The 27,069-nt window shown below is 58.0% G+C and overlaps 4 protein-coding genes and 2 non-coding genes across 12 annotated transcripts; 2 read left to right on the top strand and 4 right to left on the bottom strand.

Annotated features, from left to right (window-relative positions):
- The first annotated feature begins 426 nt into the window (after positions 1 to 426).
- Positions 427 to 4,637, top strand: EIF3G (eukaryotic translation initiation factor 3 subunit G). The gene is made up of 11 exons (XM_032310633.1): positions 427 to 532; positions 670 to 716; positions 1,224 to 1,307; positions 1,406 to 1,494; positions 1,632 to 1,691; positions 2,528 to 2,632; positions 2,725 to 2,914; positions 3,698 to 3,805; positions 3,903 to 4,039; positions 4,126 to 4,232; positions 4,509 to 4,637. The coding sequence occupies exons 1-11, from the start codon at positions 513 to 515 to the stop codon at positions 4,522 to 4,524; spliced, it is 963 nt and encodes a 320-aa protein (XP_032166524.1). The 5' UTR covers positions 427 to 512; the 3' UTR covers positions 4,525 to 4,637.
- On the bottom strand, positions 4,635 to 12,264 carry LOC116571987 (suppressor of SWI4 1 homolog). Of its 3 annotated transcripts, XM_032310624.1 has the most exons (13): positions 11,857 to 12,264; positions 11,598 to 11,768; positions 11,022 to 11,123; positions 10,781 to 10,831; positions 10,504 to 10,674; positions 9,258 to 9,334; positions 8,962 to 9,069; positions 8,739 to 8,862; positions 8,562 to 8,640; positions 8,322 to 8,451; positions 8,079 to 8,245; positions 7,915 to 7,995; positions 4,635 to 5,999 (listed from the first exon to the last, which is right to left on the bottom strand). In XM_032310624.1, exons 1-13 carry the CDS (start codon positions 11,872 to 11,874, stop codon positions 4,912 to 4,914), a joined length of 2,367 nt encoding a protein of 788 aa, XP_032166515.1. In that variant the 5' UTR covers positions 11,875 to 12,264; the 3' UTR covers positions 4,635 to 4,911. The 3 variants fall into 3 exon arrangements, with proteins under 3 accessions (XP_032166515.1, XP_032166505.1, XP_032166499.1); XM_032310614.1 differs by lacking the exons at positions 7,915 to 7,995; positions 8,079 to 8,245; positions 8,322 to 8,451; ... (7 more) ...; positions 11,598 to 11,768; positions 11,857 to 12,264 and adding exons at positions 6,289 to 6,429; positions 7,485 to 7,766; XM_032310608.1 differs by lacking the exons at positions 7,915 to 7,995; positions 8,079 to 8,245; positions 8,322 to 8,451; ... (7 more) ...; positions 11,598 to 11,768; positions 11,857 to 12,264 and adding an exon at positions 6,289 to 7,766.
- LOC116581845 lies at positions 9,150 to 9,229 on the bottom strand. The gene has a single exon (XR_004282258.1). It is a non-coding gene; the product is annotated as a small nucleolar RNA U105B (small nucleolar RNA).
- LOC116581836 lies at positions 10,891 to 10,976 on the bottom strand. The gene has a single exon (XR_004282255.1). It is a non-coding gene; the product is annotated as a small nucleolar RNA SNORD105 (small nucleolar RNA).
- Positions 11,983 to 20,448, top strand: ANGPTL6 (angiopoietin like 6). 3 transcript variants are annotated; one of them, XM_032310585.1, is made up of 8 exons: positions 11,983 to 11,998; positions 13,069 to 13,148; positions 14,267 to 14,351; positions 17,091 to 17,673; positions 18,360 to 18,537; positions 19,088 to 19,275; positions 19,357 to 19,627; positions 20,179 to 20,448. In XM_032310585.1, the coding sequence occupies exons 4-8, from the start codon at positions 17,098 to 17,100 to the stop codon at positions 20,367 to 20,369; spliced, it is 1,404 nt and encodes a 467-aa protein (XP_032166476.1). In that variant the 5' UTR covers positions 11,983 to 11,998; positions 13,069 to 13,148; positions 14,267 to 14,351; positions 17,091 to 17,097; the 3' UTR covers positions 20,370 to 20,448. The 3 variants fall into 3 exon arrangements, with proteins under 3 accessions (XP_032166476.1, XP_032166486.1, XP_032166469.1); XM_032310595.1 differs by lacking the exon at positions 11,983 to 11,998 and having other exon boundaries at positions 12,920 to 13,169; XM_032310578.1 differs by lacking the exons at positions 11,983 to 11,998; positions 13,069 to 13,148; positions 14,267 to 14,351 and having other exon boundaries at positions 16,838 to 17,673.
- A 121-nt stretch (positions 20,449 to 20,569) lies between these two features.
- Positions 20,570 to 25,127, bottom strand: SHFL (shiftless antiviral inhibitor of ribosomal frameshifting). 3 transcript variants are annotated; one of them, XM_032310643.1, is made up of 8 exons: positions 24,802 to 25,123; positions 24,210 to 24,333; positions 23,965 to 24,014; positions 22,576 to 22,614; positions 22,252 to 22,401; positions 21,730 to 21,833; positions 21,437 to 21,591; positions 20,570 to 20,877 (listed from the first exon to the last, which is right to left on the bottom strand). In XM_032310643.1, the coding sequence occupies exons 1-8, from the start codon at positions 24,820 to 24,822 to the stop codon at positions 20,645 to 20,647; spliced, it is 876 nt and encodes a 291-aa protein (XP_032166534.1). In that variant the 5' UTR covers positions 24,823 to 25,123; the 3' UTR covers positions 20,570 to 20,644. The 3 variants fall into 3 exon arrangements, with proteins under 3 accessions (XP_032166534.1, XP_032166542.1, XP_032166552.1); XM_032310651.1 differs by lacking the exon at positions 21,437 to 21,591 and having other exon boundaries at positions 24,802 to 25,127; XM_032310661.1 differs by lacking the exons at positions 24,210 to 24,333; positions 24,802 to 25,123 and adding an exon at positions 23,096 to 23,151 and having other exon boundaries at positions 23,965 to 24,020.
- Between the last annotated feature and the right edge of the window lie 1,942 nt (positions 25,128 to 27,069).

Below are 27,069 nucleotides of genomic sequence, written 5' to 3'. Positions count from 1 at the left end.
GATTGAGTCCCATGCGGGGCTCCCTGCTCAGCGGGGAGCCGGCTCCTCTCTCGTCCTCTGCCTGCTCCTCCTTTTCCCTCTGCCTGCCTCTCCCCCTGCTTGTGCTCTCTCCCTCTCTTTGTCTGTCAAATAAATAAATAAAACCTTAAAAAAAAAAAAAAAAAAGGAAAACTCTTCCCAGACTAGGAAGACCAGCCTTGATTTCTTCAGCTGCAAAACGAAAATGATAATATCCTCCTCGCAGCGCCTGGCATACAGCAAACTCTCAATAAGTGAGCTTTATTGTTACTAGTACATTTTACATTTTTCTAAAAGGTAAATGGAATTGAGGCTCTGTTCAGCCTGAGCGCCAGCGCCCAGCCGCCCCCCCCAGCCGGCACCTCCACCTCCGTCCGCAGGGGGCGCTGTGGGCGCTGGTGACGGGCTGCTCTAGGCGGCGGCACAGGAAGTCTCATCCTCCCCTCACTTCCGCTCTCTGGCCCGGGCTTGTGCTGCGTGGGAAAGGTTTGGAAATGCCGACTGGAGATTTTGAGTGAGTCGGGGGTCGCGGGGCGGACCCTGGGGGGTGGTTTGGGGGTCCTGGGGAGTATCGTGGGGCCTGGTGCGTCGGGCCGGCGGGGGCCTGGCCTCGCTGACTCAGCCTTCCCCTCCGCAAACTTGTCTTTGCAGTTCGAAGCCCAGCTGGGCCGACCAGGTGGAGGAGGAGGGCGAGGACGGTGAGTATGCCGGGTCGTCCCAGGTCACCGCAGCCAGGTCCCCAGGCCGGTCACTGCCGCCTGCTCCAACCCTGGCACCTCCGTCCGATCCCACATCCCTCTTCACGGCCACCCTCTGCCGCGCGCTGTCCTCCCTCCGGGCCCGCCTGTCGCCGATTCCAGATAGTCCCTGGCCAGTCCCTCCTCCTCGCATGCCACCGCCCAGTGCTCAGACCTGCTCCGGGGAGGAAGTAGTAACAGCCTGCCTCCTGCCTTTATACTGGCGCCGGGTATCTTTATGGGCTGCCCCTCCAGTGGCTTTCATCCTAGTCACTGCTCGGGGTTACCAGGGCTCCACGTCCTGGCACGGCTATCCCAGGGCACTTCTTTGCCAGTTCCCAGCCCTTGGTCCCGCCCTCCTCGGCCCCTGATGATGATCCTCGGCATCATCCCAAAGGTCCCTTCATTTTTAGCTTGGGAGCTCCCACTCCTCCAGCTCAGCCCTCCTCCCCACACTCCCTTTCCTAGACAAATGTGTCACCAGCGAGCTCCTCAAGGGGATCCCTCTGGCCACTGGCGACACCAGCCCAGAACCTGAGTTACTGCCGGGAGGTGAGTGATGACATGTGCTCCATTGGGGGCTGCCTCTTCTCAGCGGCATTCCCTCCTGGTCCCCAGCGCGCCATTCCCTCACCTCTTCTCTCTCCCAGCTCCACTGCCGCCTCCCAAGGAGGTCATCAATGGAAACATCAAGACCGTGACAGAGTACAAGATAGATGAGGATGGCAAGAAGTTCAAGGTGAGGCTGGGGGAAGAGGTGGGTGCCCCTGGGCTTGGGGGCATTTGGGCTGGGAGGGGATGGCGTGCAGGTTGGGTTGGGTGGCCCCAGGACCCCCGAGACCCAGAAAGTCCCAAGCTCTCCCCTCCCATCCACAGATTGTCCGCACATTCAGAATTGAGACGCGGAAGGCCTCAAAGGCTGTCGCAAGGAGAAAGGTGAGACCCTTCTCCCCTTGTCTTGGGGGCTGTCCCAGAGCTGACTCAGAGGAATTAGGAATCCTTTTTCTGATACCTTTATTTTTAGACGTGGGGTTTAGCTCTTTGCCCCTATGGTGTTGGAGCAGAACTGAGGTCAAGGGGTGTTTGTGCTCTGTGGGGGTACTGAGAAGTCCAGGGTGCAGAAGGTGGGTGGGCTTAGATTCTTAACTCCTTTCGGCCCGTTTGCGAAGAGGAACAGAGGCAAGCCCTCCTCATGTGGTCATAGCAGCTCCCATTTAACTGGGTTGTGTGCTTAGAAGAAATGATAGTCATAAATTTTCTGTTCACTTCCTCTGTGCCAGACTGCGGTGCCAAGCGCTTTGCAGGAAGTGGTCTCTCTTCCATCCCCCTTGCTGTCCTGGGAGGTGGGGAGCATTTGTGGTCCTCACTTTATAGAGGAGGAAGCTGAGGCTTAGGTTGTTTAGCTGATGGCCCTCACAGTCTGGGTGACCTCTGTGCACCCCTGGACATGACTTCCTTGTGGGAGCTGGCCCCCCAGGAATGATGAACTGTGGGGCTGTTTCCCCCTAGGCCTTCGTTCTCTCTTCTGGAACTTGGGGCCAAAAGCTGTCCCTGCCTCCTGAGCTGGTATGAAGCTAGGAGCTGGCATATGCTAGGAGTGGGACCCACTAGGAAACAGGAACTGTCATTGTCACACAATGGGGGGCTTTTCAGGAGGGTGAAGAATGTGGTTCAAGGGCCAGGCACCCTGAAGGAGGCTACTGTAGGTCTGGGGTGCCAGTGGAGGGGGTCCCACTTGCCCTTACCTGTCCCCCATCCTGCCCTGAGCTCAGAACTGGAAGAAGTTTGGGAACTCAGAGTTTGACCCACCAGGGCCCAATGTGGCCACCACTACGGTCAGCGACGATGTATCCATGACGTTCATCACGAGCAAAGAGGTGAGTGGGGCAACAGGGCAGGCCTGGTGGCCATGATGGTGGTGGCTGGGGTGTGGCAGCCTCGCTCTGACCCCCATTGATTGCTCGGCCAGGATCTGAACTGCCAGGAAGAGGAGGACCCGATGAACAAACTCAAGGGCCAGAAGATCGTGTCCTGCCGCATCTGCAAGGGCGACCACTGGACGACCCGCTGCCCCTACAAGGACACGCTGGGACCCATGCAGAAGGAGTTGGCTGAGCAGCTGGGCCTGTCCACCGGGGAGAAGGAGAAGCTGCCTGGAGGTGCCCGGGCCTGGGATGCGGCTTGGCAAGCTGTGGGGTGGGGAGAGTCATGTGCACCCCTGGGAGAGACCTTGGTCTTGTGCTGTGACTGGGGCTGTCCCCGTTGGGAAGTTGTCATCTCTCACTTCAGCACCAGCACTATAGGTCTGTGGCTGTGACCTATGTTTGTGTGAGAGAGACCGGCTGGGCTGGTGCTGTGACTGCTGGTAGTGTCACCCATCGTTCTTATTGGGGTCTGGTGGACCATTCCTTTGCATGCCCGTTTGTCTACACCGCGTGCACTTGAGACTTGCCAGATTGTGCTGCAGGCTATGACCAGACTTGAGCGCGCTGTGTCCATCTGCCACCGGTGTGCCCACACATCCGTCCACATGGATGTGTGTGTGTGTTGGGGAGGGGTGGCAGGTATGTGTGTGCACCCGTGCAGACTGACACGTGACTGGGGTCCAAGTCTTTTGGTGTGGTTTGCTGATAGTGGGTGAGTTTGGACGGTTCTACACTGTGACTAGGTGTGCAGCACGCCTGTCTTCTGTCCCTGTGGTGTTCTTGTGTGTCGTGAAGCTGAGCAGACCACAGTCCTGTGTTGCCTTGGAACTCCTGTGGGTTCTTGCTCTGACTTTCTGGATGTGATCTTCATGTCACTGCCGCCAGCGGGCCTTGGAACCACCAGGTGTCGGTGGCTTGATAGATGGTGCCGGGGCTGGCTCAGGGTCACAGCATCCTGGGGGTCGTGTGCCTCCTCTGTGCCAGGGTGAGGCTTGACCCGGCTGCTTTGGTCTCCAGAGCTGGAGCCTGTGCAGGCTGCCCAGAACAAGACAGGGAAGTACGTGCCGCCGAGCCTGCGGGATGGGGCCAGCCGCCGCGGGGAGTCCATGCAGCCCAACCGCAGAGGTGAGTGGCAGGTGGCCCCTCTTAGTCTCGTGATTATCCTTCATTCAGGGCCTGGTTAGGGCTCTCCTCTACAAGTTGTTGTCCCTTGCCTATCTAGCCGACGACAATGCCACTATCCGTGTCACCAACCTGTCAGAGGACACTCGTGAGACTGACCTCCAGGAGCTCTTCCGGCCCTTTGGCTCCATCTCTCGCATCTACTTGGCAAAGGACAAGACCACTGGCCAGTCCAAGGTGGGCTGGTGGCCATGGGGGTTGTGGAAGGGGTCACCTGTCCTGGTTGTTCCCTGAGCGCCCCGGACTCCATACCCCTCCCCCAGGGCTTTGCCTTCATCAGCTTCCACCGCCGTGAGGATGCTGCACGAGCCATTGCTGGGGTGTCCGGCTTTGGATACGACCACCTCATCCTCAACGTTGAGTGGGCCAAGTAAGACTTCTGCCACACCCCCGCCTCCCCCTACCTTTCCCAGCCAATACTTGGGTTGACTGTGGGTCCCACCTAGTCCCTAGGCCTGTTCTGAGCTACGGGTTTACTGTCTTTTCCTTCTCGAGGGGCCCACTGCTCATCTGACTGTGTCGTACCCCCCCACCCCCACCCCACTGTCATGGAGGCCCCACGTGTGTGTGGCAAGGGGTCTTGGAATTCCCTTCAGGGCCTGGAGCCCTCCCACTTGCTGTCCTCACCTCCGGTCTCTCTCTCTAGGCCATCAACCAACTAAGCCAGTTGCCACCTTTGCTGCTGCTTCTCGGCCCTGGCCCCAGGACCTCATGGCCCTAGAAGGTAGCCCCCGAGAGCCCGGGGCTCCCGGCAATAAAAAGGCTCCAGTTGTGATATTCTGTCTCGTTTATTCACAGCTGCCACCTGCTCTGTGGCTAGCAGGGCCAACCCTCCCTAAGATCAGTGCTGTAGGCAGAAATCTCCCACTCTGGCTTGAGCACTTGCTGGTCCCCCGCAGCGGGTCTTTCTGTAGGGGAGGAAGCGGTGGTTTGGGGTGGCTCGGGGCTGGGGGCCTCCCAGGCTCTTGGCTCCCATTCTGCTGCTAGTCTCAGTGCCTTGTGGTGAGAAGGTGGCAGCTCAAAATAGGTCATGGGCCAAGCTCAGAGGATTAGGGCCCCAAGGTGTGGGGAGTGGCTGTGGTCTTGAGGGGCAGGACTTGGCCAGAGCTCCCAGCATCCTCCTCCGGCGTTTGGCTCCCCGTGCAGCTGAGGCAGCTCTGGGGGCAGCAGCCCAGGCTGGGTGCCACGGCCATGTAGAGCAGTGGGTGGAGGCAGATGGCCAAGGGCATGAGGCCCCGTGTGACCTGGTGGCTCACGTAGGTCCTCCAGTCCAGTGCTGCCCGGGCCTCAGCCTCGTTGGCGAAGGTCGGGCAGCGGGCCCTCCAGCGCTGCCGCGCGTGCACGTTGAGCACCTGTGTGATGTAGTAGGGCACATAGGAGCAGGCATAGAGGGCTAGGCCGCTGGCCACCAGCACCACCACGCGCAGCTTCTCGGCCGCTGTCATGCCGTGGCTGCGCAGCACTGCCCGCCCGAGGGCTCCGTAGGCTGCCAGAGTGAGCAGCAGGGGCAGGCCACAGCCCAGCACCGCCAGCGCCATGCTGTAGGCTGCGTAGGCCTCCAGGTGGAGGTCCCCTGCCGTCCCCATGCACCTGGTGCAGGCCATGGGCTGGGCCGCTGTGCAGCTGCCTGCCTCCAGCGGCCGCTTCAGGTGGGAGAAGCCGAGCGTCGGCGCAGCCAGCAGGGCTGCCAGGGCCCAGCCTGCGGCACTGACCGCCCAGGCGTGCTTGGGCCGCAAGCTGCTGCGGACGAAGAAGGGGTGGACGATGCCCAGGTAGCGGTTCAGGCTGATGCAGGCGAGGAAGAGGACACTGCCCAGCAGGTTGCAGGTGAAGAGGAAGCGCTCCAGGCGGCAGGCCAGCTCCCCGTATTGCCAGTTTTTGGGCGGGTAGAAGTAAGCGGCCAGCGGGAGCAGCGTCAGGGCATAGAGCAGGTCACTGACGGCCAGCTGGGCTGAAAAGACCACGGCGGGGTGCCACGGGCGCTGCTCCCGTGTGCTGAAGCGGTAGAGGGCCAGGCCGTTGCTGGCCACGGCCACCAGGAACTCACCCACCAGCAGGGGCCACAGAAAGTTTTCCTGGAAGCCGCTGAGAACAAGATCAATGGCAGCTGAGAAGTTGGCTGGGCAGGGCCGCGCACCTGTGGGCAGATGGGGTCCCCCTGTGAGCACTGTCCCTCCTGGTGTGGCTCTCGCTGCCTCTGCCCTGTGCCTGGTCACGTAAGCCCCCTAGGGACACGCTTTCTCAGTCCTTTCCCTGCCCAGGAGCCACCTGCCAGTTTACAGAGGAAACGCGCCCAGAAGTTCAGAAGCCAAAGTCTTCTCCTTTGATAATGACTAAGCTTGCTCTGGGTCCTAAACCCTCAAGAAGGGGCGTGGTCACTGCCTTTGCAGGACACGTGTAAGCCAGGAGCGATAACTCAGACGCACCAGGCTGGGGGGGTGCCCCAGTGCCTCCTCTAAGACTTGGTGCATCAGCAGGTCTCGCTGCCGCCATCTTCAGAATATGGCTCAGCCTCCCAGCTCCTGACCTCATCCCAACCCATTCTCCCCACAGCCTCCCGAGGGTGCCTGTGGACACCCGGGGCAGGTCACATTCCTCTGCTCAGCGCCCTCTTAGCTTCCTCCTCACCAGCAGGAAAACGCAGTGCTCGCTTCTTCCACTGAAGGGCCCCAGGAGCAAAGGCTCCCTCTCCGCAGCCTGCTCTCTCAGGCTCTCGAGGACTCACTCCTGACAGTCCTTCCCACACCACCTTTCAGGCTCTTCTGTAAGGCACATTCCACCTCAGGGCCTTTGCATGGAGTCTCTTTGGCTGACTCACCAGCCCCCACTTATCTCCAGGTCTCTAACCCCAAGAGGCCCCTTCTGACTCTTAACATTGTGAAGGCATCGTGTCCCCCGGATTTCTGCAAAGCCCATACGTCCACCTGACCACTGTTAAGAAAGCCCCAGAACATCTCCTGAGGTCAGGGAGTGCCCTGCCCCTGGCTTCCCGGTGCCCAGAACAAGGCCTGGGACTCAGCGGTGCAGGGAAGGATTCTCTTCCACATACCAACTCTGCATCAGGGTTGGGCAAACAGCCGGTTCCTGGTCTCTCTAGCCAACTCCGTGCCCCTGGCTCCCTGCTCGATGCATGCACCCCTCCCTTGCCTGACTGCTGGCCCAGCCACATTTCTGCCTCCCGGTCCAATCTCTGCTCTGGGAGGAAGTCCCTGTCCAGACGTGATTGACTCAGCTCCCTCCACCTCCCAGGAGCCAGCCGCCCCTACCCTCCATCCTGGGCTGAGGTGCCAGCCGGCAGGACCCAGGACCTCTCTGATGGGCTCAACCAACCCAGCAGCGTCTGCTCCTCACCTGAGGTGGTGGCAGCCATGGCCTGCGTGCCGGCTGCCCTCGCTGTGCTAGTCCCCAGTCCGAGTTAGCAGCGCTGCGGCTGGCCCCTCCCTTCCCTGCAGCTCCACCCACGGCCGGTTCCAGTCCTTCCACCGCCCCCTGGTTTCCTTCCTCTTCACACCCTGCCCTCCAGAGCGGGCCCCTTAACAAGCTTGCAAGTAATCCTGGGGGTGCTGGGGGTAGTGGGGCGGGGGGGGGGGGGGGGGGGCGGCGAGAGGCCCATCAGCTTCACCTGTGCCAGCGGCCCACACTCCCGCTGCTCAGCGTGGGGGGAAAAGAACGCAGGTTTGGGGCAGAATCCCATCCAATTCCCAGACTCCTGGCCGTGACCCCTTGGTTTTATACACAGAACTCCCAAGTTTCTCCATTGCAAATGCAGACTCAGACTTATGGGAAATGAGTCATTTACCACAGTGGGAGGTTGGGGAAATGTCTCCTTTATGAAAGGAAACCCAGGACTACACCAGCCCAAGGCAGAGTCTTGTGGGCCCCAATTTGGGGCATTCCATCTGGCGTTCCAGTTTGGCCTCAGACCACTTTCTTAGGTGGCCGTGGTTGGCCTCGCCTGCGGTCCCAGGGAGCTCCTCTGCGTCCCAGCTTGGTCTGGCCCCGCTGGGGCCTGCTGCCCTTGGCCTTTGGAGGCCTAGAGTCAGTGCCTTGACCAGGCCTCCGCTCCTTTCCTTGCTGCTTCTTGCCTGGAGGCCCAGCAGGCCGTCTTCGTTTGGCTGCCTTTGGGAACATGTCTGTGGGAAGAAAACAGCGTCAAGGCCACCACAGCACAGGGACAAGCCTAAGGTGCCCAGCTGTGACGACCCCAGCCACATACCCTCATCGGGCTCCTCTCCCACTGCCTGGCGGAAATACTCGGCTTCGTCCTCCTCTTCCTCTGGCTGGCCAGCCCCCTCTGACTCTGGGGGGACACCGGGGTCCTCAGCATCACTATCCCCATCGGCCCCTGCTCGTGCCCGCTTCATGCCTGCCAGGCTCTTCTTCCTGCAAAGGGGTGGCACCGAGGGTGGCAACCTGCACCTGGGACCCTGCCCCCCCAGCACAACCCACTGCCACACACTTGTGTGCCTCCCGCTGCTCCCGCTTGCGCTGGATGTTCTGGGCCTGCTGGTCCTGCCTCTGGGTCTTGAGCCGCAACTTCTCTTCCTTGGCTGCCAGAATGGCCTGTAGCTCCTCCTCGGTCTTGTGCACTGGGCAGGAAGAGACAGGTCACCACGATCCAAGTGTGTCCGGTGCACCCCGTGACCCACCTCGGAGGGCCTCAGACTCCCAGCCCCATGGTCGCCAGCCCCGTTCTCACCGAAACTGTGGAAGAGCACATTGCCCTCCCCTACACCCTCCTGGATTTTGATGAGCTGCAGCGTCATCCGAGGCCCGATCTGGAGAGACAAGGGGGAAGAGTCAGTTCTCCCTCAGGGCTAGGGGCTGCCAGTGAAGTTACCTCTGCCCCTAGTCCTGCCCTGGGGCCGGGCCTCACCTCAGTGAGCCTCACAGCGCTCTGCTGGGCCCGCATGTTGCCTCGGCCCGCCACTGCCTGGGGCAGCTCTGTAATGTTGTGCTCGCCATCCGGCTCCGCCTCGCTCTCCGACAGCCCCGCGCCCCTGTGCAAAGGACATGCCAAGGTCAGCAGGGGACGGCAGGCCCCCGGGGACAGCAGGTCCCCAGGACTGAAGTGATCTCCCACCCAGCGCCCTCCTCACGTGGCCAACAGCTCGCTGATGTCCTGCAGACGGCTCATGTTAGGGAACTTCTCCTGTAGAAGCTTCTTCATCCCACGACTTGCGCCCACAGGAACGACTTTGATGCTACTGCAGGAGCCAGGGAGTGAGAAGGGGAGAGCCAGGAGTCAAGAGACGGACTGAAGGTCAGCTCCACCCGCCTACCCTTTCCGCAGTGCGTCAGAGCGTTTACTTTGAGACTGAGCAATCACAGCGCCTCAGCCGCAGCGTGGTCATCAGCCGCACGTGAGGCCCCGCCTACCCCTCGCAGTACTCACTAATGACGGAAATCCAGCTCCTGGGAGTCGGGATTGTAATTGATGAGAAGGCAGCGCTTGATGGTGTTTAGGTTCACCTGTTGGGGGGGCACATGGAACCACGTGAACCACCCATAGGCTTCCCTGTATGGTCCATCAAGCCCAGGCCACGGCCACTCCAGAAATCCCCAGCAAGGGTGCATGGGGCGCTGCTAGCGCTGAGGGCCCTAATGGACTGGCTGGGCTGCTGGCTTGAAATCCTGGTTCTGAGGCCCACTTAAGCTGTGCACACCAGACTCACTGATGATCAGCATCTAACAGCCCAGTCTGAAACCTGCTGGTACCAGACATTAGGAGCTGGGGCCCTGGAACCAAATAAGTTAAAAAATCCAGTCCTGGGGTGCCTGGGTGTCCAAACGTCTGCCTCTGGCTCAGGGCATGATCCCAGGCTCCCTGTTCAGTGGGGAGCCTGCTTCTCTCTCTCCCTTTGCCCCTCCCCCAACTCCTACTCTCTCTGTTAAACAAATTTTAAAAATCTTATTTAAGGGGAGCCTGGGTGGCTCAGTGGGTTAACCTTCTGTCTTCGGCTCAGGTCACGATCTCAGGGTCCTGGGTTCGAGTTCCGCATCAAGCTCTCTGCTCAGCAGGAAGCCTGTTTCCTCCTCTCTCTCTGCCTGCCTCTCTATTTGCAATTGCTGTCAAATAAATACATAAAAAAATACTTTTTAAAAATCGTATTTAAAAAAGAAAGCATTCACTTCTTTTTTTTTTTTTTTTTAAGATTTTATTTATTTATTTGACAAAGAGAAACATCACAAGTAGGCAGAGAAAGGGGAAAGCAGGCTCCCTGCCAAGCAGAGAGCCAGATGCAGGGCTCGATCCCAGGACCCTGAGATTATGACCTGAGCCGAAGGCAGAGGCTTAACCTAACCCACTGAGCCACCCAGGCGCCCCTCAAACTATTTTCCTATTTTAAGATGGAGTCACAACACCTACCACACTGCTCAGCCCAACACTCAATACACATCCGAGAAATAAAGGATGGTCAGCATCATTTTCCATCTTCCGGACAGTAAGGCAGCTCCTGAGGGAGCCTCTTACCCCGGTGTCACAGAACACAAGGGTGAGACTGGACCTCAGGACCTGGATCTCTCAGCCTCAATGCTGGGAGGTGAGGACTGAGCGAAAACCCCAGGGCCTATGTGTGGTACCTTCTGTACTGTCTGCCCATCCACTCTTACCTGCCACCACACCAGGATCCGCTCACCTTGTGCACATTGATGGAGGGGAACAGGTTCTGGAACATGGTGGCCATGAGCTTCACGTGCATGCCATGGGGACCGAAACTGTTGAGGACCAGGAGGGGCGGGTGGGCAAATTGTTGCTCGTGCATGCGGTGCCGGCGCAAGGAGGAGACGACGTCTCGCACTAACGTGTACTGCAGGACAGGGCGAGGAGTGGGTGCCTGCCGACCACATGCGGCTGGCACCACCCCAAACCCATCCTCTACTCAACATGGCCCTCCTACCACCTCCAAACCTTACCTTGTTGATCCGGAAGGTCAAGGTGGGGCCTCCCGGGAGCCGCATCAGCTTCTACAGAAAAAACACTTGGTGAGAGTCGAAGCGTTCAGCTAGGGAGCAGGGAGTGGAAAGCTCTGCTTAACTCTTCAGAGCGTTTACTTTGAAGCTAGAATCATGGCATCTCAGAGGCGTATGGGTTCATCATGAGAGTTGGGGGAGGCACAGGACAGGGCGAAGATGAGGGCTGTGGGTATTAACTCACAAAGTAGATGTTGGTCTCCGTTTTACTCAAGATCAGGAAGTGTGTGACCCCAAGGGGCCCAGCCACTGCCACACAATCCTTCAGAGTGTTTTTCTTGCGTATCTGAGAATTGCAAAAACAAATTGGAAGCATCACAAATCTCTCTTCTGGAGCAAAGACAGTAAGCTGAAGCGGTTATACCCTTCCTTGCATTTAATTTGTCCGAGAAAGAGAAGAAAGGAGTGGAATGCGCTCGACCTCTATAACTAATCAGACTTGAATTCGTCCCTTGTATACTGCCCAGTCCGCAGATGATCCAACTGGGCCGTGCGACGTTAACTTCCCCAGACCTTTTAAGAGAGGCCGTTTCCATCCGAGTCCCTAAACCACCAGCCTTAGGCATTCAGGCAAGCCCCAGCTGAGCGCGTTCATCCGCTGCCCCACACATCCCTGAGTGGCTGAGACGATGCTCCCTCCCCACAGAGCTCCCTTTCTCCACCCGAGACTGAAGCCACGCGGGGTTCCGCGGTTGAAGCCACCTCCGCAGCCGCGAAGACCGGGCCCGTGGCTGATGTAGGCGGGGTGGGTGGTGCAGACCTGCAGGCGGGTGGCGGTCAGGGGCTCCATGACCCTACGCAGATCCAGGCTGAGCTGCCGGACGCCGCGGCCTGCGCGACCCCGCGCGAACACGAACGAGTGTGGCTGCGCGGCGTAGGCCTCGAGGTTGCGGAGCTGCGCCTGGGCGCGCGCACGCTTCTGGTGCCGGGACTGCGGGGGTGAAAGGCGAGCGGTCAACGCCACGGCCGCCGGGGGGACCCCGCCAGCCCCACCCGCTCCCCCGGCCGCAGCGTCTCACCCGCCCCGACTGCCCCATGCCGCCAACTCCTCCAGCAGGATCCTTCTGCCTTGTGCTTCCGGCGCTGCGCCGCTTACTTCCGCCGCCGGCGTGGTGATCACGTGGGGGCGGCACGCGCGATGCAGACGGGCATGCGCACCAGGTAGCAGCAGGCAGGAATCCGCGGAGGGGTTGCTATGGAGACACCCGGTGCTTGTTTCTACGGAAACCGGGCGGGGCTAGTGTCTCGGGGAAGCAGCTTGGGTTGCGGGGAAATGAACCCTGGGTTCGAATCCTTCCTCGGCCCATTTACACCAGCTGGGTGAATTTGAGAGCCAGTTTATCCACTCCAAGGCTCCCTCAAGTGTCCTAAAGTGAGGATGGTGATCACTTCTCCTCTGACCCATTTAAAAAGATGATGTATGCACAATGCTTGGCACGCCAGCACCAGGCCCTTGGGGAACAACCAGAGAAATGGGTAGAGCGTGACAGTTAGACATGTGGGCCTCAGCTCCTGAGGGCCAGCTGTCTTCCCCGGAGGCCCTGTCTGTGGCTAAGAGATGGAAACTCCACATCACCTTCTGGAAACTTAGGGCAAGGCGGGAGCTTTGTGAATAACTCACCTCCTCCTGGTTTCCGCTCAAAGCCCCAGTCTTGGCCTCAGGCCTCTGGCTTCTACCCCAGAACCTTGGGGTGGGGGAAAGGGACGCCCCCAACGTCTCTTTCCCTGCCCCATTGGTTTCCTTCCCCCATAAGCTTCCCCTCCCTCAGCTGTCTCCCCTCCCCCATTTGCTTCCCTATCCTGGTTCTCCTCCCCAATTCTTTCCCCTCTTCTCTTCTGTCTTTCCCTTCCCACCCCTGTCTTCTTCCTAACTCTGTCTGCCTCTGCCCCAGCTTTGTCTCTGCCATTAGTTGTCTCTCATTGCCTTCAAGTTTTGATCTCTCCTGTCTCTGTCTCTATTCCCTTTCCTCTCTTCACACCCCTCTTCCTGACTCCCCCAGTCTCTGTCCATCCCCCCCATGACTCTCTCCTCCTCTGTCTCTTGGACTCTCTCTCCCTTCTGTCAGTCCCTCTCTATGACTTATGAGGTTTCTTCTTTGCCGCCAATGGAGGAAGCTGGAGGGGACTGCGGGTGGGGGGCCATGGGGCCCAGTGTGGGGGGGCCCCAGCCCAGGCCTGGAGCCCAGCCTGGCAGCCTCTCTCAGATCTGGGACGACCATTTCCTCTTTCAGCCCGGGAGTCCACTCGGGTTACGAGTTTGGGACGGTAGGAACTGGGTGAAGAGGACTGCTTCCTGAGACTGTGTCTGCAGGTCGGTGAGGCCTTTGTGCAGGTGGGAGACCCTAGTCCAGGCTCTGGGGGGCCTATACGTGAGTCTCTTTGTACCTCTGAGAAAAGACTGCATGCTTCCTTTTGCCTGTTTTGTCCCTGCATGATTTGGCCTGAGGATGTGACGCTGTGTGTGGGAGACCAATGGGAACATGTTCACTGTGGCGGGCAGGTGGGCGGGTGCCAGGGGTTCACTGTACACCTAGTTAGCACCTCTGCGCTTGCCAGCGTGAGACCCTGTGTGCCTGGGTGTGTATGTGTTTGACACAGAACAGATGTACTCCACCCACAGGGGATTTTCCTTTAAGTCGTGGTGTGTGTGTGTGTGTGTGTGTGTGTGTGTGTTTGTGACTATATTTTGGACACACAGTTGCTGCTGGAATCTGTGCTGTGTTTCCAGGTGTGTCTTGGTATGTGCCCATGCCAGGCAAATCCGCAGACACACACACACACACACACACAGAGATTCCATCTGTCTTTGTGGCTCTGTGCAGGGGTCCCCATGTCTCGTTGGATATCCGTGTGTCTTTGTGTCTGCACTCTTACAGGCGCCTGGGTGTGTGTGAGGGTTGTGGTTATTCGTGTGTGAATGCTGCAGCCAAGTTACTGAGTCCCATCATTCTCCAGCTGTGTGGCTGCAGACAAGTCACTCACCCTCTTGCACACTCAGTTTTCCCTGTTGTAAAATGCGCCTGCCTACAGAAGAGACCAGCGCTGGTTTTGGAAGACTGAGATTAAAGGTGTGGAGTCGAGAGTCGTGTCTGATGCAGCAGGTGCTGCTGATCTGATGTCTGCTGTCGTCGTCTTTCTCTGTGGCGTGTGCGTGTCGGAGGTTGGAATCCCGCTAGCCTCCCGGGGCCTGCAGCCTCCCACGCTCTGTGCTCTGCTGTGGGGGAACGTCCGGAACGCTGACCTGTGTTATCAGGCTCTGGTGGCCTGGGCAGGGGGAGCTGGCAGTTCTGCCTCGGTTCTCATGAGGGAAATGCTAAATATTTACACTTGCAACTCCCGGGCTCAGCACCACAGCTCTCACCCCAGGCTCTGGGGCGACCAGCCTCCTCCCTCCTGCTCTCCCACCAGCCTCTCCCCTTCCTCACTTAGGCGCTCCTGTTGCACCCTCAGCTGCTCCTGGGTCTCCTTGTGCCTGCTTCGAGCCTTGCCAGACGCAGGGTCTTGGTCCTGAGAGGTGAGAGGGCAGAGGGCAGAGGGCAGGAGGGCAGGTGGAGGCTGATTTTGTCTGTTGGGAGACCTGGGCTTCCCTAGGTCTCCCGCTTACCCCGGGGGTTGAGATCCTGGAAGGCGGGATATGCAATCTGGCTCCAAGGGGGGTGGTCCATCCCTGTTGTGGGGGGCCTGGTGTCTTCAAGGAGGGGGCAAGGAGAGCTCCTGTTTGGTGTGCGACTATGAGGGTGAGGAAGCCTTTCTCCAGCTCAAAACCCTCTGGGGTTCCCAACTCATTCAGGGAAAAAGCCCAGGTCCTCTTGAGGCCCACAAAGCCCTGCCGATTTTGCCCCGTTCCCTCCCTGCCCTCACCTCCTCCTGCTCTACCCCTTGCTTACTCTGTTCCAGTCTTACAGGCCTCCCTGGTGTTCCTTGGGCACATCAAGCAAGGTCCTAGCTCAGGGCCTTTGCACTTGCTGTCCCTCTGCCAGGAATGTTCTTACCCTTCTCTCTTTCTACCGGTCTTTCCTCAAGTGGCATCTTCTTTTTTATTTTTTCCTTTTAAGATTATTTATTTATTTATTTGACAGACAGAGATCACAAGTAGGCAGAGCAGCGGGCAGAGGGAGAGAGAGGAGGAAGCAGGCTCCCTCCTAAGCAGAGAGCCTGATGCGGGGCTCGATCCCAGGACTGTGGGATCATGACCTGAGCCGAAGGCAGAGGCTTTTAACCCACTGAGCCACCCAGGCACCCCTCAAGTGGCATACTCTTAGGGAGTCCTGACCCCGTTTAAAATGGGCCCTCATCCGGGGACTCCCACCCCCTTCCTTGAGTGTTCTCCTAAACACTTATCACCCTCTGCCCTACCCCCATCTGCCTTCCCCACTGCGATGTTGGTAGGCATTTTTGTGTGTGTCTGTATTGGTCATGGCTGTGTTCCCAATGCCTGGAATAGCTATCAGCACACAGCAGGCATTAAAGGAGTGCTTGGTCAATGTGTGAACAAGGCAATGTGTGTGACAATGAAGACCCCAGGGCACGAGCCTGTGTGACCGCCAGGATGTCTGGCTTTGGACATAGTGGGACTTGGGAAATACGGGGGTGATGTGTGGACACCTGTGACATGTTCTGAGTGTGGGCAAGTGCATGCGGGAGGCACTGTAGTCTGAGAGGCTGTAGGTAAGTGAATCCCAAGAATGAAGGCCACGGGGGCCAGGCTAGGAGGCCTCCGTGCATGCCCTCAAGGGAAGATACTTACAGGAGCTCACCGATGTGAGCCAGGGAACACGTGGGATGATGTAGCTGACCTGGGGCTTGTGGGTGCCGACGGGTGTGTAGGTGGCACAAGGCACGGGACAAAACCCAGACTCAGCCTCTGAGAGCTGATGTTTTGGTGGAGGAATTCAGATCATAAACAATGGCAAACGAATGAGGCAATTTCAGAGTGACAAATGCTGAAATGAAAAAGTTGGACTGTGACAGGGAGCGCCCAGGAGGAGCAGTGCTAAATGGGGTTGTCGGGGAGGGCTTCTGAGGAGGGGACATGTGAGCTAAGACCCAAATAAGTTAAGAGGGGGAGCCATGTGAAAATTCTAGGAAGAATGTTCTAGAGTGAGGAAATAGCAAAGGCCCTGAGGCAGGACCATCCTTGTTGTGTTTCAGAAGCAGCAAGGAGGTCAGTGTGCCTGGAACAGAGTGAGTGAGGGGTGAGTGGGAGGGAGAAGAGGGCGGGGACCGGATAGGAAGAGGGTGCAGGGCTTTGTGGGGCACAGGACTTTTGCTCTGAGTGAGCTGGGGACCACGAGGGGTTCTAGGAAAGGGAGACACATGGCCTGACTCTGGCAGCTGTGGGAGAAACAGACCAGAGGTTGATGACAGACAACTGGAGGCCTGGGGGGGCAGCTGCTATAAGGAAATCCAGATGGAGTCTTGAGCTGGGATCATGTTGGAGGGTGATGACTGTGTGGGACGTGGAGGAATTCAGGGCCTAAACAGAAGAGCTGACAGGCCTGGCTGATAGGTTGGATCTGCTGTGAAGAGAGAGGAGACAGGGATGATTCTGGGGTTTTGGTCTGAGGACGTGGGAGATGGGGTGTCTGCTACTAGTCTGAGTTAGTGAGACTTAACCTCTCACCCCACCTCACCTCCTCCCACCCATTCTCCCTCTGCTTCTGCTCCAGCCTCCCAGGAACAGTCTAACCTCAGGGCCTTTGCATTTGCTGTTCCCCCTGGCAGGGATGATCTTCATCCTCAGACATCCTCATTACTTTCTCCCTCACTTCCTTCAGGTGTTTGTTCAAATGTCACCTCCTCCAGGAGGTCTTCCCTCCTTTCACACTGCCGGGGCCAGATCCCCACATCTCTCCACTATTTACTGCTATCTTAGCACCATCTAATACACTGTATTAATTCCTATAGTTTATTGACCTTGTTTTTTGCCCAAGAGGGCAAGACTTTTTGTGTTTTGTTCCCTACCGTATTCCTTAGAACGGAGGCTGGCACACAGCAAGCACTCAGTGAACGCTTGTTGAATGAACGCACGACATGCTGTCCCGCAGGGCGCCTGGAACTCAATGGAGAGCCGGGGGTGGGATCCCATTTGGGCATTTCCAGCCAGGTGGCGGGTGGGGGGCTGCGGAGGGGCTCGGCGGGGAGACGAGCCTGCGTGGACCTGGAGCAAAGCAGGTTCGGCCCAGCCGGAGAGCTGGGGGCCCAAGCTAGGCTCCGGGGGCTGCCCTCCTTCCCGTTCGTCCTCTGCCTGCAGGTCTGCCATGTCGGCGCCTCCGCTGCGCACGCTGCAGCTGCTGCTCCTGCTGGGTGCGACGTGGGCGCGGGCAGGTGCCCCGCGCTGCACCTACACCTTCGTGCTGCCCCAGCAGAAGTTCACGGGAGCCGTGTGCTGGAGCGGGCCGTCCGCCGCGCGCCCGGCCGCGGAGGCCGTGAACGCCAGCGAGGTGGCGGCGCTGCGCATGCGCGTGGGCCGCCACGAGGAACTGCTGCGCGAACTTCAGCGACTGGCCGCGGCCGACGGCGCCGTGGCGGGAGAGGTGCGCGCGCTCCGCAAAGAGAGCCGCGGCCTGAGCGCGCGCCTGGGCCAGTTGCGCGCGCAGCTGCAGCACGAGGCGGGCCCGGGGGCGGGGCCAGGCCCGGGGGCGGAGCCCGCTGCGCTGCTGGCGCTGCTTGGGGAGCGCGTGCTCAACGTGTCAGCAGAGGCGCAGCGCGCCGCCGCCCGCTTCCATCAGCTGGATGTCAAGTTCCGGGAGCTGGCGCAGCTGGTCACCCAGCAGAGTGGCCTCATCGCCCGCCTGGAGCGCCTGTGCCCGGGGGGCACGGGCGGGCAGCAGCAGGTAACCTCTAAGCTCGCCAGGAGTCGTAGCCACTTCCTGTGTGCAACATTTGTAAGACGGGGCTCCTGCGACCCCACGCGCGATCTTTGATCCGCAGCTTTGAAATCCGAAAAGCTCCCCAAATCGAATTCCGACCTCTCCTCCCACAACTCATTTGGGTCAGAACGCGACTGTGGCCACTTAATATCATTATTTATCCACTTACTATAGATATTCGTAGAGTCTGTAATCAAGCATATTATTAGGTAAAGACTAAAGACCATGTTATGGAGGTGTTATGCGATTAGACGTCTGTCCTGTGTTACTCTTTCTAAATGCTACCATACTATCGTTAGTTCTGGAACATGGCTGGTCCCAATTTTGAGTAAGATTGTTGCTCTGTGACAACCCACACCTTACAGGGCTGTTGGGAGGATTCCAAGTTAATACTCATTATTGGAGGTACTCAACTCATTGTCTCTACTTTGCAGAAAAGGAGCGTCAGAGGCACAGATCAGTTCAGCTGTGAATTTAGGCCCAGCTCTACTCTTGAAAGCTAGAGTTAGGCTTTGGGGAGTATCAGTTCTAGGGCTGGGACATGCCCCTGCCTGATCTCCCACCTATCTGGGTGTTGGGGGATTTAGGGCCCCAGTATCTTTTCAACTGAAGGCTACTGCAGTCACATCTGAGTCTCTTGGTCATCCCAGGTCCTGCCGCCACCCCTGGTGCCTGTGGTTCCTGTCAGTCTGGTGGGTGGCACTAACAACACCAGCAGAAGGCTAGACCCAGCTCCTGAGCCCCAGAGAGACCAGACCCTGAGACAGCAGGGCCCCTTGGCCTCTCCCATGCCCGCAGGGCACCCTGCTGTCCCCACCAAACCAACAGGTAAGATGAGGGCAGGGCTGTTGAGGGTGTGAGGAGCTAGGGGATTCCAGTGCAGTGGATAGAGGGAAATAGGAGCCAGAATTTTAGTGGCCGATTTCTCTCATGGTAAGGAGACCAGAGGAAACGATGCTTTTATTCTGGTGATGGAACAAGGAGCTATGACTCTCATTCTGATAAAGACCAAAATTCTTACCGTGGTATGAAAACAGGGAAGGAGGTACTCTTCCTTTGATGAGAGGACAGGGAATTTAGGACTGCCCATTGGTGAGCATTTAAGCTAGTTCTGAGTGTCATGTTCAGGATTTCTATTCTAGTGAGACTGTAGAACCAGGATTTAAGTACCTCAGGCTCCGTATTTGCTGTAGTGAGAAAAGAATGAATTAGAGTTTTAACTCAGGTAAGGAAATGGATATTGGGGCTTTTATTTTGGTCAGGGAATGGAAGAGGCAGGACTGCTATTCTGGTGAGGGGATGAGGTAAGAATCAGGACTCATCCCAGTAAGGGGTTGGTTGGTCCGGGCACTGCCTTCCCCGATCTCTGTACCCACAGGTCCATGGCAGGATTGTGCAGAGGCCCACCAGGCGGGCCACAGGCAGAGTGGCGTGTATGAGCTGCGACTGGGCCGGCATGTAGTGTCAGTCTGGTGTGAGCAACAGCTGGAGGGCGGAGGCTGGACGGTGATCCAAAGGCGGCAAGACGGCTCTGTCAATTTCTTCACCACCTGGCAGCACTACAAGGTGGGCGCAGGCAGGTAGGGGGAGGGCTGGGCAGAGGGTGGGGGACCTCTTTCTGACCTTCTGACTTCCCTATCCTGCCAGGTGGGCTTTGGGCAGCCTGATGGGGAATACTGGCTGGGCCTGGAACCTGTGCATCAGCTGACCAGCCGTGGGGACCACGAGTTGCTGGTGCTCCTGGAGGATTGGGGAGGGCGTGGGGCACGAGCCCGTTATGATGGTTTCTCCTTGGAGCCTGAGAGTGACCACTATCGCCTTCGGCTTGGCCAGTACTATGGAGATGCTGGAGACTCTCTTTCCTGGCACAATGACAAGCCTTTCAGCACCGTCGATAGGGACCGAGACTCCTATTCTGGTAAGGAGAGCTCTTATTCTGGTGGGGAGTGGGGACGGGAGGTGGGACTCCTAGGGAGGAAATGAATGAAAAGTGGGGTGAAACTTTCCTCTGATAAGGATCAGGGTAAGCAGGAGAACAGAGAGTACTTTTATTCTGGTGAGGGCATGGAAAGCCTTGATTCCTTCTTTGATGAGGCAAATTCTTTCCTAATAAGAGTCAAGATTCCTGTTCTGGTGAAAGGCAGGGAGTGAGAGCTAGAGAAAGGAAGTAGTTGATTCCCCCCCCCCCCCCCCCCCCGCAATAAAGGTAGAGCTCCTGGTTTCCAGAAAAGGGTGGAAAAGTGTAACCTGTGCTTTGGTAGGGTGATAGGGAAGGAATTAAAGATATTACTCTTTTTAAAAAAGAAAATGCGGGCCAAGGTTCTTACTTTGGGGAGGAGAGAGAGGACCTCAGGTTTGTAATCAGTAAGAGTGAGGAAGGCCAGGGGACACCTGACGGAAGCCTTGCACTAGTGAGGTAGTGGAAGCAACTTTTATTTTGGTGACAGGATATGCGGTTTCTCTCCTCAGGTAACTGTGCCCTGTACCAGCGGGGAGGCTGGTGGTACCATGCCTGTGCCCACTCGAACCTCAATGGCGTGTGGCACCGCGGTGGCCATTACCGCAGTCGCTACCAAGATGGTGTCTACTGGGCTGAGTTTCGTGGTGGGGCTTACTCTCTCAAGAAGGCCGCCATGCTGATCCGGCCCCTGAGGCTGTGACCATCTGTCCATCTGTCCTCTGGGTCCCAGGGAATGTTTGTCAGCAGGAGCCCACATTGTCCTGGCCACACTTGCTTTGTGACTTGGCGTGGGCCACATCCCATAGTCCGCCCTGGTGTGGATTTGCTCCCCCAGCCCTGAAAACGGGACCCAGGAATCCCCCTGCCCATCTCTCAGACCCAAATGGCTCCCCGAGGGCGTTTAGATCTCATATTTTATAACAACACAAAATCTCCACCGAGTGTGTCTGGTTTGCATCTGCCCCTCGTCTGGGGTCACTCCCTAGGCCCACCTTCCCCCCCGTCGTCGTCCTCGCCGTCTTCCTGCTCCTCCTTTAGGTCCTCCAGGATGAGGTTGTCCAGGTCTTCTAGGAGGCCCCCCTGGCTCAGGCAGGTGGCCACCGTGGAACCACTGCTGATGTGGGGGTTGCTGGGGTGCAGGACTTTGGGTAGATGGTTCTGCTTCCGGCTCTTGGGGTGCGCGCAGGACGTCCCAGGCATGTGGGGCTCTGGGGAGGGAAAGGTTCTGAGGCCATGGAGCCTGAGGCCACCCAAGAGTTTGGGGGGCAAAGGGGCCATAGCCATGGGGCGCTCAGGACGGGGAGGGGCCTGGGCCAGAGCCATAGGAAACTCAGAAATGAAAGTCACAGGTATTGAAGCCACAACAGACCCAGGGACATGGGCATTACCTGAGACTACAGGACACAAAACGGGAACCAAGAACACAGACCACAGGGGCAGAGGCTGAGGTCATGAACAGGGTGAAACCACTGAGCCTCAGGGGCAAGACCACAGAATGTGGCTGATGGCTATTAGGAGGATCAGGGTCTTGGGTGGCCTGGTGTTGGGAGGCCACGGAGAAGGGGGGTGGCCATGGAAGATGTGAAAGGAGGGGCCGATGCCATGGGATGCGCTAAGTGGCTCTGGGAATGGAGGCCTTAGGAGGCACATGGAAGCAGCAGGCAGGCACCTTGGTACTAAGGCCCCAGAGGTGGATGTCCCAGGAGTCAAGGTCAAGTAGACTGCCCTGAGTGGAGGGAGGTCATGGGGGACATGCTGGGCCCTCACCTCGCCGGTTGTAGCAATCGGCAGCCGAGCAGGAGTGGGTGTGGGTGCTGCGGCGATCCGTGTCCCGGTCCCAGCGCGGAGGGAGGATCCGTGTTGGATACACAGGGAAGCCACACCCATAGCAGGGGGATGAGGACCCCATTTGTGCCCAGCCCCTGGGGGGGGGGCAGGCAGGGTCATTTGGGTCTAAAGGTAAGGCCGGGGGCAGGGTGGGACCAGGGCAGGGCTGGCGGGGGGTGGGGGGGTGCAGGGAGGGGTGAAGCTGGGGGTTGGGTGGGGGTCAGCACCCTTACCGGAAGTTGTGCCGACATCTCGGGCAGTGGAACTCAGCCACACCCCACATCTTGTCACCGGGCACCGGCTCATAGCGCTTTCGACACTTCCTGCACCGGGACACCTGGGCATGTAGAGTGGGGAGCAGGCTCTTGTCAGAGGGGCGCCCCTGGAACTTGATACTGGCCGCAGTGGGAATAGGTACCCCATGGAAACTGACAAATGCTACAAATCTGGGGTTCTCCCCCCACCTCCCTGCACTAGCTGGGCTACTAAGCATTTACCAGAAGCACACCACTGATCAGGGGTTCCAAATCCAGACTGGGATTGTGGTTTTGGGGTCAGGTTTGATTTCGGTGGCAGCTGTCAAAACTGTGGAGCCAGAGGTCGGGCTCTGCGGTAGGGGTGGAGCTGGAGGGCCGGAGGGATGGGGTCTGAGATGGAGGCTGAGCTCCAAGATTGTGGGTGAGGGATTGGGCTCTTGGGGTTGATACTCTCAAGTCAGAAGTATGGGTACCGAGAAGGGGGGACTGGATCATCACCTCCTTCCGCTGTGGTACGCGCCGCCACCAAACGTGGTCACAGGAGGAGCAGGCGAACTGCCGATCCACGGCGGGAATGAGGTCTTCCTGGGCTCGCTGGAACATGCGGAGGTTGGCTTCCGTCAGGGGCAGGAGGGAGGTCGCCACAGCCTGCAGGATGGGGACAAAAGGGAGGTCATGCCTCACTGTGAACCTAAACACACATCAGCCCTCTTCCCTCTATATACATGTCTCCCTCTCCTCATGCACGGATGCCCTCCACTCTCCCCGCCTGTGGATGTCCTCCTCCACTCTACCTACTGCTGTCCCATACCCTGGACTCACCTGGATGTCCTGGTCCTGCTTCATGTCCTCCGGTAGGTCCTGGGTGGAGACATCAGGGGCAGCAAATGGGGACGCAGCTTGGACCTCTTTTTACCATTATTTGTTGGGGCGGAGTGGCCAGGTTCTGGCCCCATATGAGTAGGGAATCCCTAACTCGGGAGGAGCTTAGAGAAGGTCAGGTGCATGACCTTAGTTATCCTCATAGTCGCCTTGAGTGGGGACACACCTACCACCCCCACTGCCGAGATAAAGAAACAGAGTCTCTGAGCTGGGAGAGGGGTTGCCTGAGATCACCCTGAGTGCGCATGGCCCAGCAGGCCCGGACCCCATGCTCCACACTTGGTGGCGCTGTGACCTGTTGCCTTTTTGAGTCCATGCGGCTCTAGGCTAAGTGCTTGGGCTCTGGATTCAGAGAGATGCAGGTTCCAATCCTGACTCCAGCGTTTCCAGCTGTGGGAGTGGAGCCAAACCACTAATGAGGGGCATCTCAGAGCGCCATGGCTGACATTCCAACTGCCACCTGCTTGCTGTGTGAACCGGCAAGTGACGCCATCACTATCCATCCCGTTCCATCATCTGTAGCACGGACGTGATAACGGGACCGTCTCAGTGGCTCAGTATGGGGATGAAATTCAAGAAAACCCTACTGCAGGGGGAGCACTCACTTTCCTATTATCATTTCTTTTTTATTTGAAGTAGGCTTCATGCCCAATGTGGGGCTTGAACTCGTGACCCTGAGAAAGAGTCTGCATACTCCCCTCCACCGCACCGAGCCAGCCAGGTGCTCCTCTTATTATTTTTATCATACCGTTTACATGAGTAAATGTAAATACAATACGTACCTTATTACACTCTAACACCCAGGGGGGTGCTTTCAGGCAACCAAAGTCATTTAAGGGGTAAAGGAGCCACACTGCACCTGTGCCTCGAAGCCTTTCATTCATTCATTCATTCATTCATTCATCACATGGTGTCCTCTGCCCCTCTCTCCTCCCCCATTTCTGTTTATCCTAGCCTGTCCGCCTGCTGCTCATTCTGTTGCCTCTTCCAGGAAGACCCTTTCCAACCACCCCACTTTCCAGGATCACTATTCCTCACACCCCTTCCAGAAAGCATTTTCTGACCTCCAGGGTCCTCTACAATGACACTAATCCTGATTTGCTTCACTGCCTAGTTTCGTCTCTCTCTCCCACTCAATGCCATCACCATGTAATGAGCGCCTAGTTTGCACACTCCCTGGTTGGACCTGTGTGTGGCTGGAAAGCTAAGTCTATGTGGATCCATGAACTGGGGACTGGTGGTGCACAGAAGGGGCTCATGGATACGCCAGGTTCCTTCGGTTCCCCCTCCTCAGATACCCCATCCTTTGATTGGGGGGGGACAGTTTACCTGGGCATCCAGGTCATTACTCAGTTCCTGTCCATCTTGCTGCTTTACCCCTGGTGGCAAGAGTAAGTGTAAGTAAAAGGTCCTTGAAGGATCTTGTGGGAGTTTCAGGGTCCCCCAGGGGCCCAGTACAGACCCTTCTCAGAAGATCATCTCAGCGCCTTTTCCTACCCTTAAACCAGATCACACCTCTCTTGCGCGCTCCCAGCTCCCAACCCCTACCAGGTTCGGGACCCCAACCGGCTCACCGTACACGATGGAGCGCCCCACTCCCGTGTGGTCGCTGGCAAATCTCCTCATCAGAGTCCCCGCCTTCCTGGAGGATACCTTCCCATGAAACTTCTCCCGGAGGCGCCGGACGCTTTTCTCCAGCTTGGGGGGGCAAAGGGGGGTCCCGATCGCGTAAGGAGAGGAGCGACTGACCCTCCTCCATCTCTAGGCATCCTTCTTCCAGCCTGAACTTGACCCTTGGTTTTGGTCCCCCCCCCCCCCGCCCTGCCATCCCTCTACGGCATTTCCTGGAAAAAGCCAAAGTCCCCACAGGGCACTGGGGGAGGGAGCGGACTGGGGCCAGCGTCCCAGGATAAGGGAGGAGGCTGGCCAGGTAACCCCTGGCCTCTCACCCTTGACCCTGCAGCCCCCGCTTTTCCTTGAGGAGGCCTCATCTCACCCGCGGGATGTGGCGGTCATTCTTTCCGGGGGAGGGGGGACGAGTGCCAGCCAGGCGGTAGGTCTGGGCTTCGGATGGAGTCCCCAGAAACTGCGAAGCCCCCTCCGCGCCCCCGGCCCCTCCTCGGCGCCTCTCGAGAGCCCCCCGGCCCAGCCGTAGCCATCTCCTACCTCCACACCTTCTTGAGACATGGTGGCGCCGGCGCAGGTTCCCGCGAGGGTCCGCACTGCGCGCTCGGAGCCCCCCTACCTGGGCGCGCCCCCGGGTCCAGCAGCCGCGCAGGGCAGGGGGCGGGGCCTCCGGACGGCCCCGCCCTTCCTCCCCGGCCCCCTCTTTCGCTTTCGATTACTGGGGGTGACGGGGTAGACGGGGCGCTCTGGCTCCTCCCCGGCTCCGCCTCTGCTCTTGCGCCCCGGACCCGGGCGGGCGCCAGGGGTCTGCACCCTGCGGCGGAGCGCGCGGACCTCGGGCGGTGGAGGCGGCGCGGCCTCTGCAATCGGTCACATGTCCCCACGCTGCGCGGGGTCCGCGTCTTCACGTCCCTCGTGGGGGCGGGGCCGCATCGGAAGGCCGCCGCGAATCTCCGTGCCCCCTTCAGCTCTCGCTCCCCCCACTTCATCGCTCGCTCTCCTCCCCTCCCTCAGGAATGAGGACCTGGGCCCCGTGCTCGCTCGCTCTGAGTGTCTTAAACGGGGCCGTGTCTTCTTTCCGAACCTCAGTTTACTCCTCTGTAAAATGGGGATGATACAGTGGCTACGTCTTGGTTGTGTGTGTCTGCCAGGATTCGAGACCCGGGGTAGAGCGCGTAGTAGCACCTGGGGTAGGCGAACTCATCACTGGGCCACCTACTGTGTACCGAGAAGATGCTTGTTAAAAACAGAGGTTACTGGTCTCTAACAGTCTGGCGGCAGCAGCCTGTAGTCTAGGGGTTCCTGGGAATCTGTACCGTAAATTGGAAGGTGAAGAATCTTTTCGGCTAGCACTTTCTTTTCCCCTAAAGTAGGCTCCACACCCAAGGTGGGGCTTGAACTCGTGACCCTGAGAGCAGGAGTCACATGCTCCACCCACCTAGCCAGCCCGGGGCCTCTATTACATAAAGATATTCTTTAACAAACGCACCAAAGATGGAGATTTAAAAAATATAGATATTCTAATGTTTTCTCCTTGACCTCCAAAGCTTTGTTTGTGGGTCTGTGCACCCCATCTGGAGCCAATTAGTGAACAGAAACAGTTGACGGTTCTTTGTGGCTGAATGTGGAATTTCCAGCAGGGAGGGGAGCCTGGAGGCAGAGAGTACCTGGGATTTTATCCTGAAGGAAGGGGGGAGGTGTGGAGGGGAATCTCTTGTTCTAAAGGTATAGGATATATAATATATAGTATGTAATTACTACTTATCTAGTGGAGAAGGAGGCTGTAGCCAGGGTGGGTGACAAGCAGGCAGGGAACAGGTGGGAGACCGATCCAGCTCTAACATGAACCAGGTCTGCTAGATCCTTTTTTTTTTAAAGAGATGGAGAGAGAGAGACAGTGAGAGAGAGAGAGCTTGCGCCTGTGGAGCACGCCTGGGAGGGGCGGGAGGGGATGCACAGGGAAGTGGGGAAAGACTCTTAAGCAAGTTCCGTGTCCAATATGAGCCCAACGCGGGGCTAGATCTCACAACCCTGAGATCATGTCCCGAGAGGAAACCAAGAGTTGGACGCCTAACTGACTGAGCCACCCAGGCGCCCCCAGATCTGCTAGATTCTCATAATAACGGTCATCATATCGAGCTCTTACTCTGTGCCAGGAACTGTTCTGGGCACTGAGCATTGAACAGTCTCATAGAGTTTTTGTGCATCAGGAATCTAGAAATGGTTCTGCCGGACTTTCTGGCTCAGGGTCTCTAGCAAATATTGATCACCATGTTGGCGGGAGCTGCAGTCACCTGAATATCTGACTGGGTCGGAAGGGTCCTCTTCCAAGATGGCTCATTCAGTGTGATGGGCAGGTGGTTGCTGTTGGTGGGACGGCTCAATTCCTCCCTCCTTGGGTGCTTGAGGCCAGCTTGGCAGTTGGCCTCCCTAGAGCAGGGGATCCAACAAGAGAAGAAAGGCCAGGTGGGAGTTGCATCTTTTATAACTAGTGTTGGAAGTCACACAGCATCACTTCCACCATGACCTTTTGTATGTTAAAATCAAGTCACCAAATCTGGCTTGTGTTCAGGGAGAGGAGAAGCAAGACCCCTCCTTCTGCCGGCTCCCATCTTCCCATCTCCTGCTGGAGCCTCTCACTGGTTGCACCAGACGGCAGGGAGAGCCAGGGAGCCAGCCCCGCGGTCAGCCTCTCAGAGCAGTGGATTCGGAAGGACAAACAGAAGATAGAAGCAGAGTATTGCATTTTGGCCACGGTGGATGGACAGAGGAGCAAGCATTTCCACTGATCACATGGGGGCGCTGCCT

This window comes from Mustela erminea, chromosome 1, assembly GCF_009829155.1.
Source record: "Mustela erminea isolate mMusErm1 chromosome 1, mMusErm1.Pri, whole genome shotgun sequence".
Taxonomy (NCBI): Eukaryota; Metazoa; Chordata; class Mammalia; order Carnivora; family Mustelidae; genus Mustela; species Mustela erminea.
Note: the sequence above shows the minus strand (reverse complement) of the source record. Positions and strands in the feature narration are given on the sequence as shown.

What these genes read in the sequence shown, in the direction of transcription:
- EIF3G (XM_032310633.1), top strand. Translation starts at nt 513, where the DNA reads ATGCCGACTGGAGATTTTGA. An exon ending in ATGCCGACTGGAGATTTTGA is followed by an intron (nt 533 to 669) that starts GTGAGTCGGGGG and finishes TTGTCTTTGCAG; the next exon opens with TTCGAAGCCCAGCTGGGCCG. An exon ending in ACCTGAGTTACTGCCGGGAG is followed by an intron (nt 1,308 to 1,405) that starts GTGAGTGATGAC and finishes TCTCTCTCCCAG; the next exon opens with CTCCACTGCCGCCTCCCAAG.
- ANGPTL6 (XM_032310578.1), top strand. Translation starts at nt 16,858, where the DNA reads ATGAACGCACGACATGCTGTCCCGCAGGGCGCCTGGAACTCAATGGAG. An exon ending in GCACGGGCGGGCAGCAGCAG is followed by an intron (nt 17,674 to 18,359) that starts GTAACCTCTAAG and finishes TGGTCATCCCAG; the next exon opens with GTCCTGCCGCCACCCCTGGT. An exon ending in TGTCCCCACCAAACCAACAG is followed by an intron (nt 18,538 to 19,087) that starts GTAAGATGAGGG and finishes CTGTACCCACAG; the next exon opens with GTCCATGGCAGGATTGTGCA.
- LOC116571987 (XM_032310624.1), bottom strand. An exon ending in GAGCTGGATTTCCGTCATTA is followed by an intron (nt 9,070 to 9,257) that starts GTGAGTACTGCG and finishes TGGCTCCTGCAG; the next exon opens with TAGCATCAAAGTCGTTCCTG. An exon ending in ATCAGCGAGCTGTTGGCCAC is followed by an intron (nt 8,863 to 8,961) that starts GTGAGGAGGGCG and finishes TCCTTTGCACAG; the next exon opens with GGGCGCGGGGCTGTCGGAGA.
- SHFL (XM_032310643.1), bottom strand. Translation starts at nt 24,822, where the DNA reads ATGTCTCAAGAAGGTGTGGAG. An exon ending in GTAATGACCTGGATGCCCAG is followed by an intron (nt 22,615 to 23,964) that starts GTAAACTGTCCC and finishes GTCTCCACCCAG; the next exon opens with GACCTACCGGAGGACATGAA. An exon ending in AGCAGGACCAGGACATCCAG is followed by an intron (nt 22,402 to 22,575) that starts GTGAGTCCAGGG and finishes CCCATCCTGCAG; the next exon opens with GCTGTGGCGACCTCCCTCCT.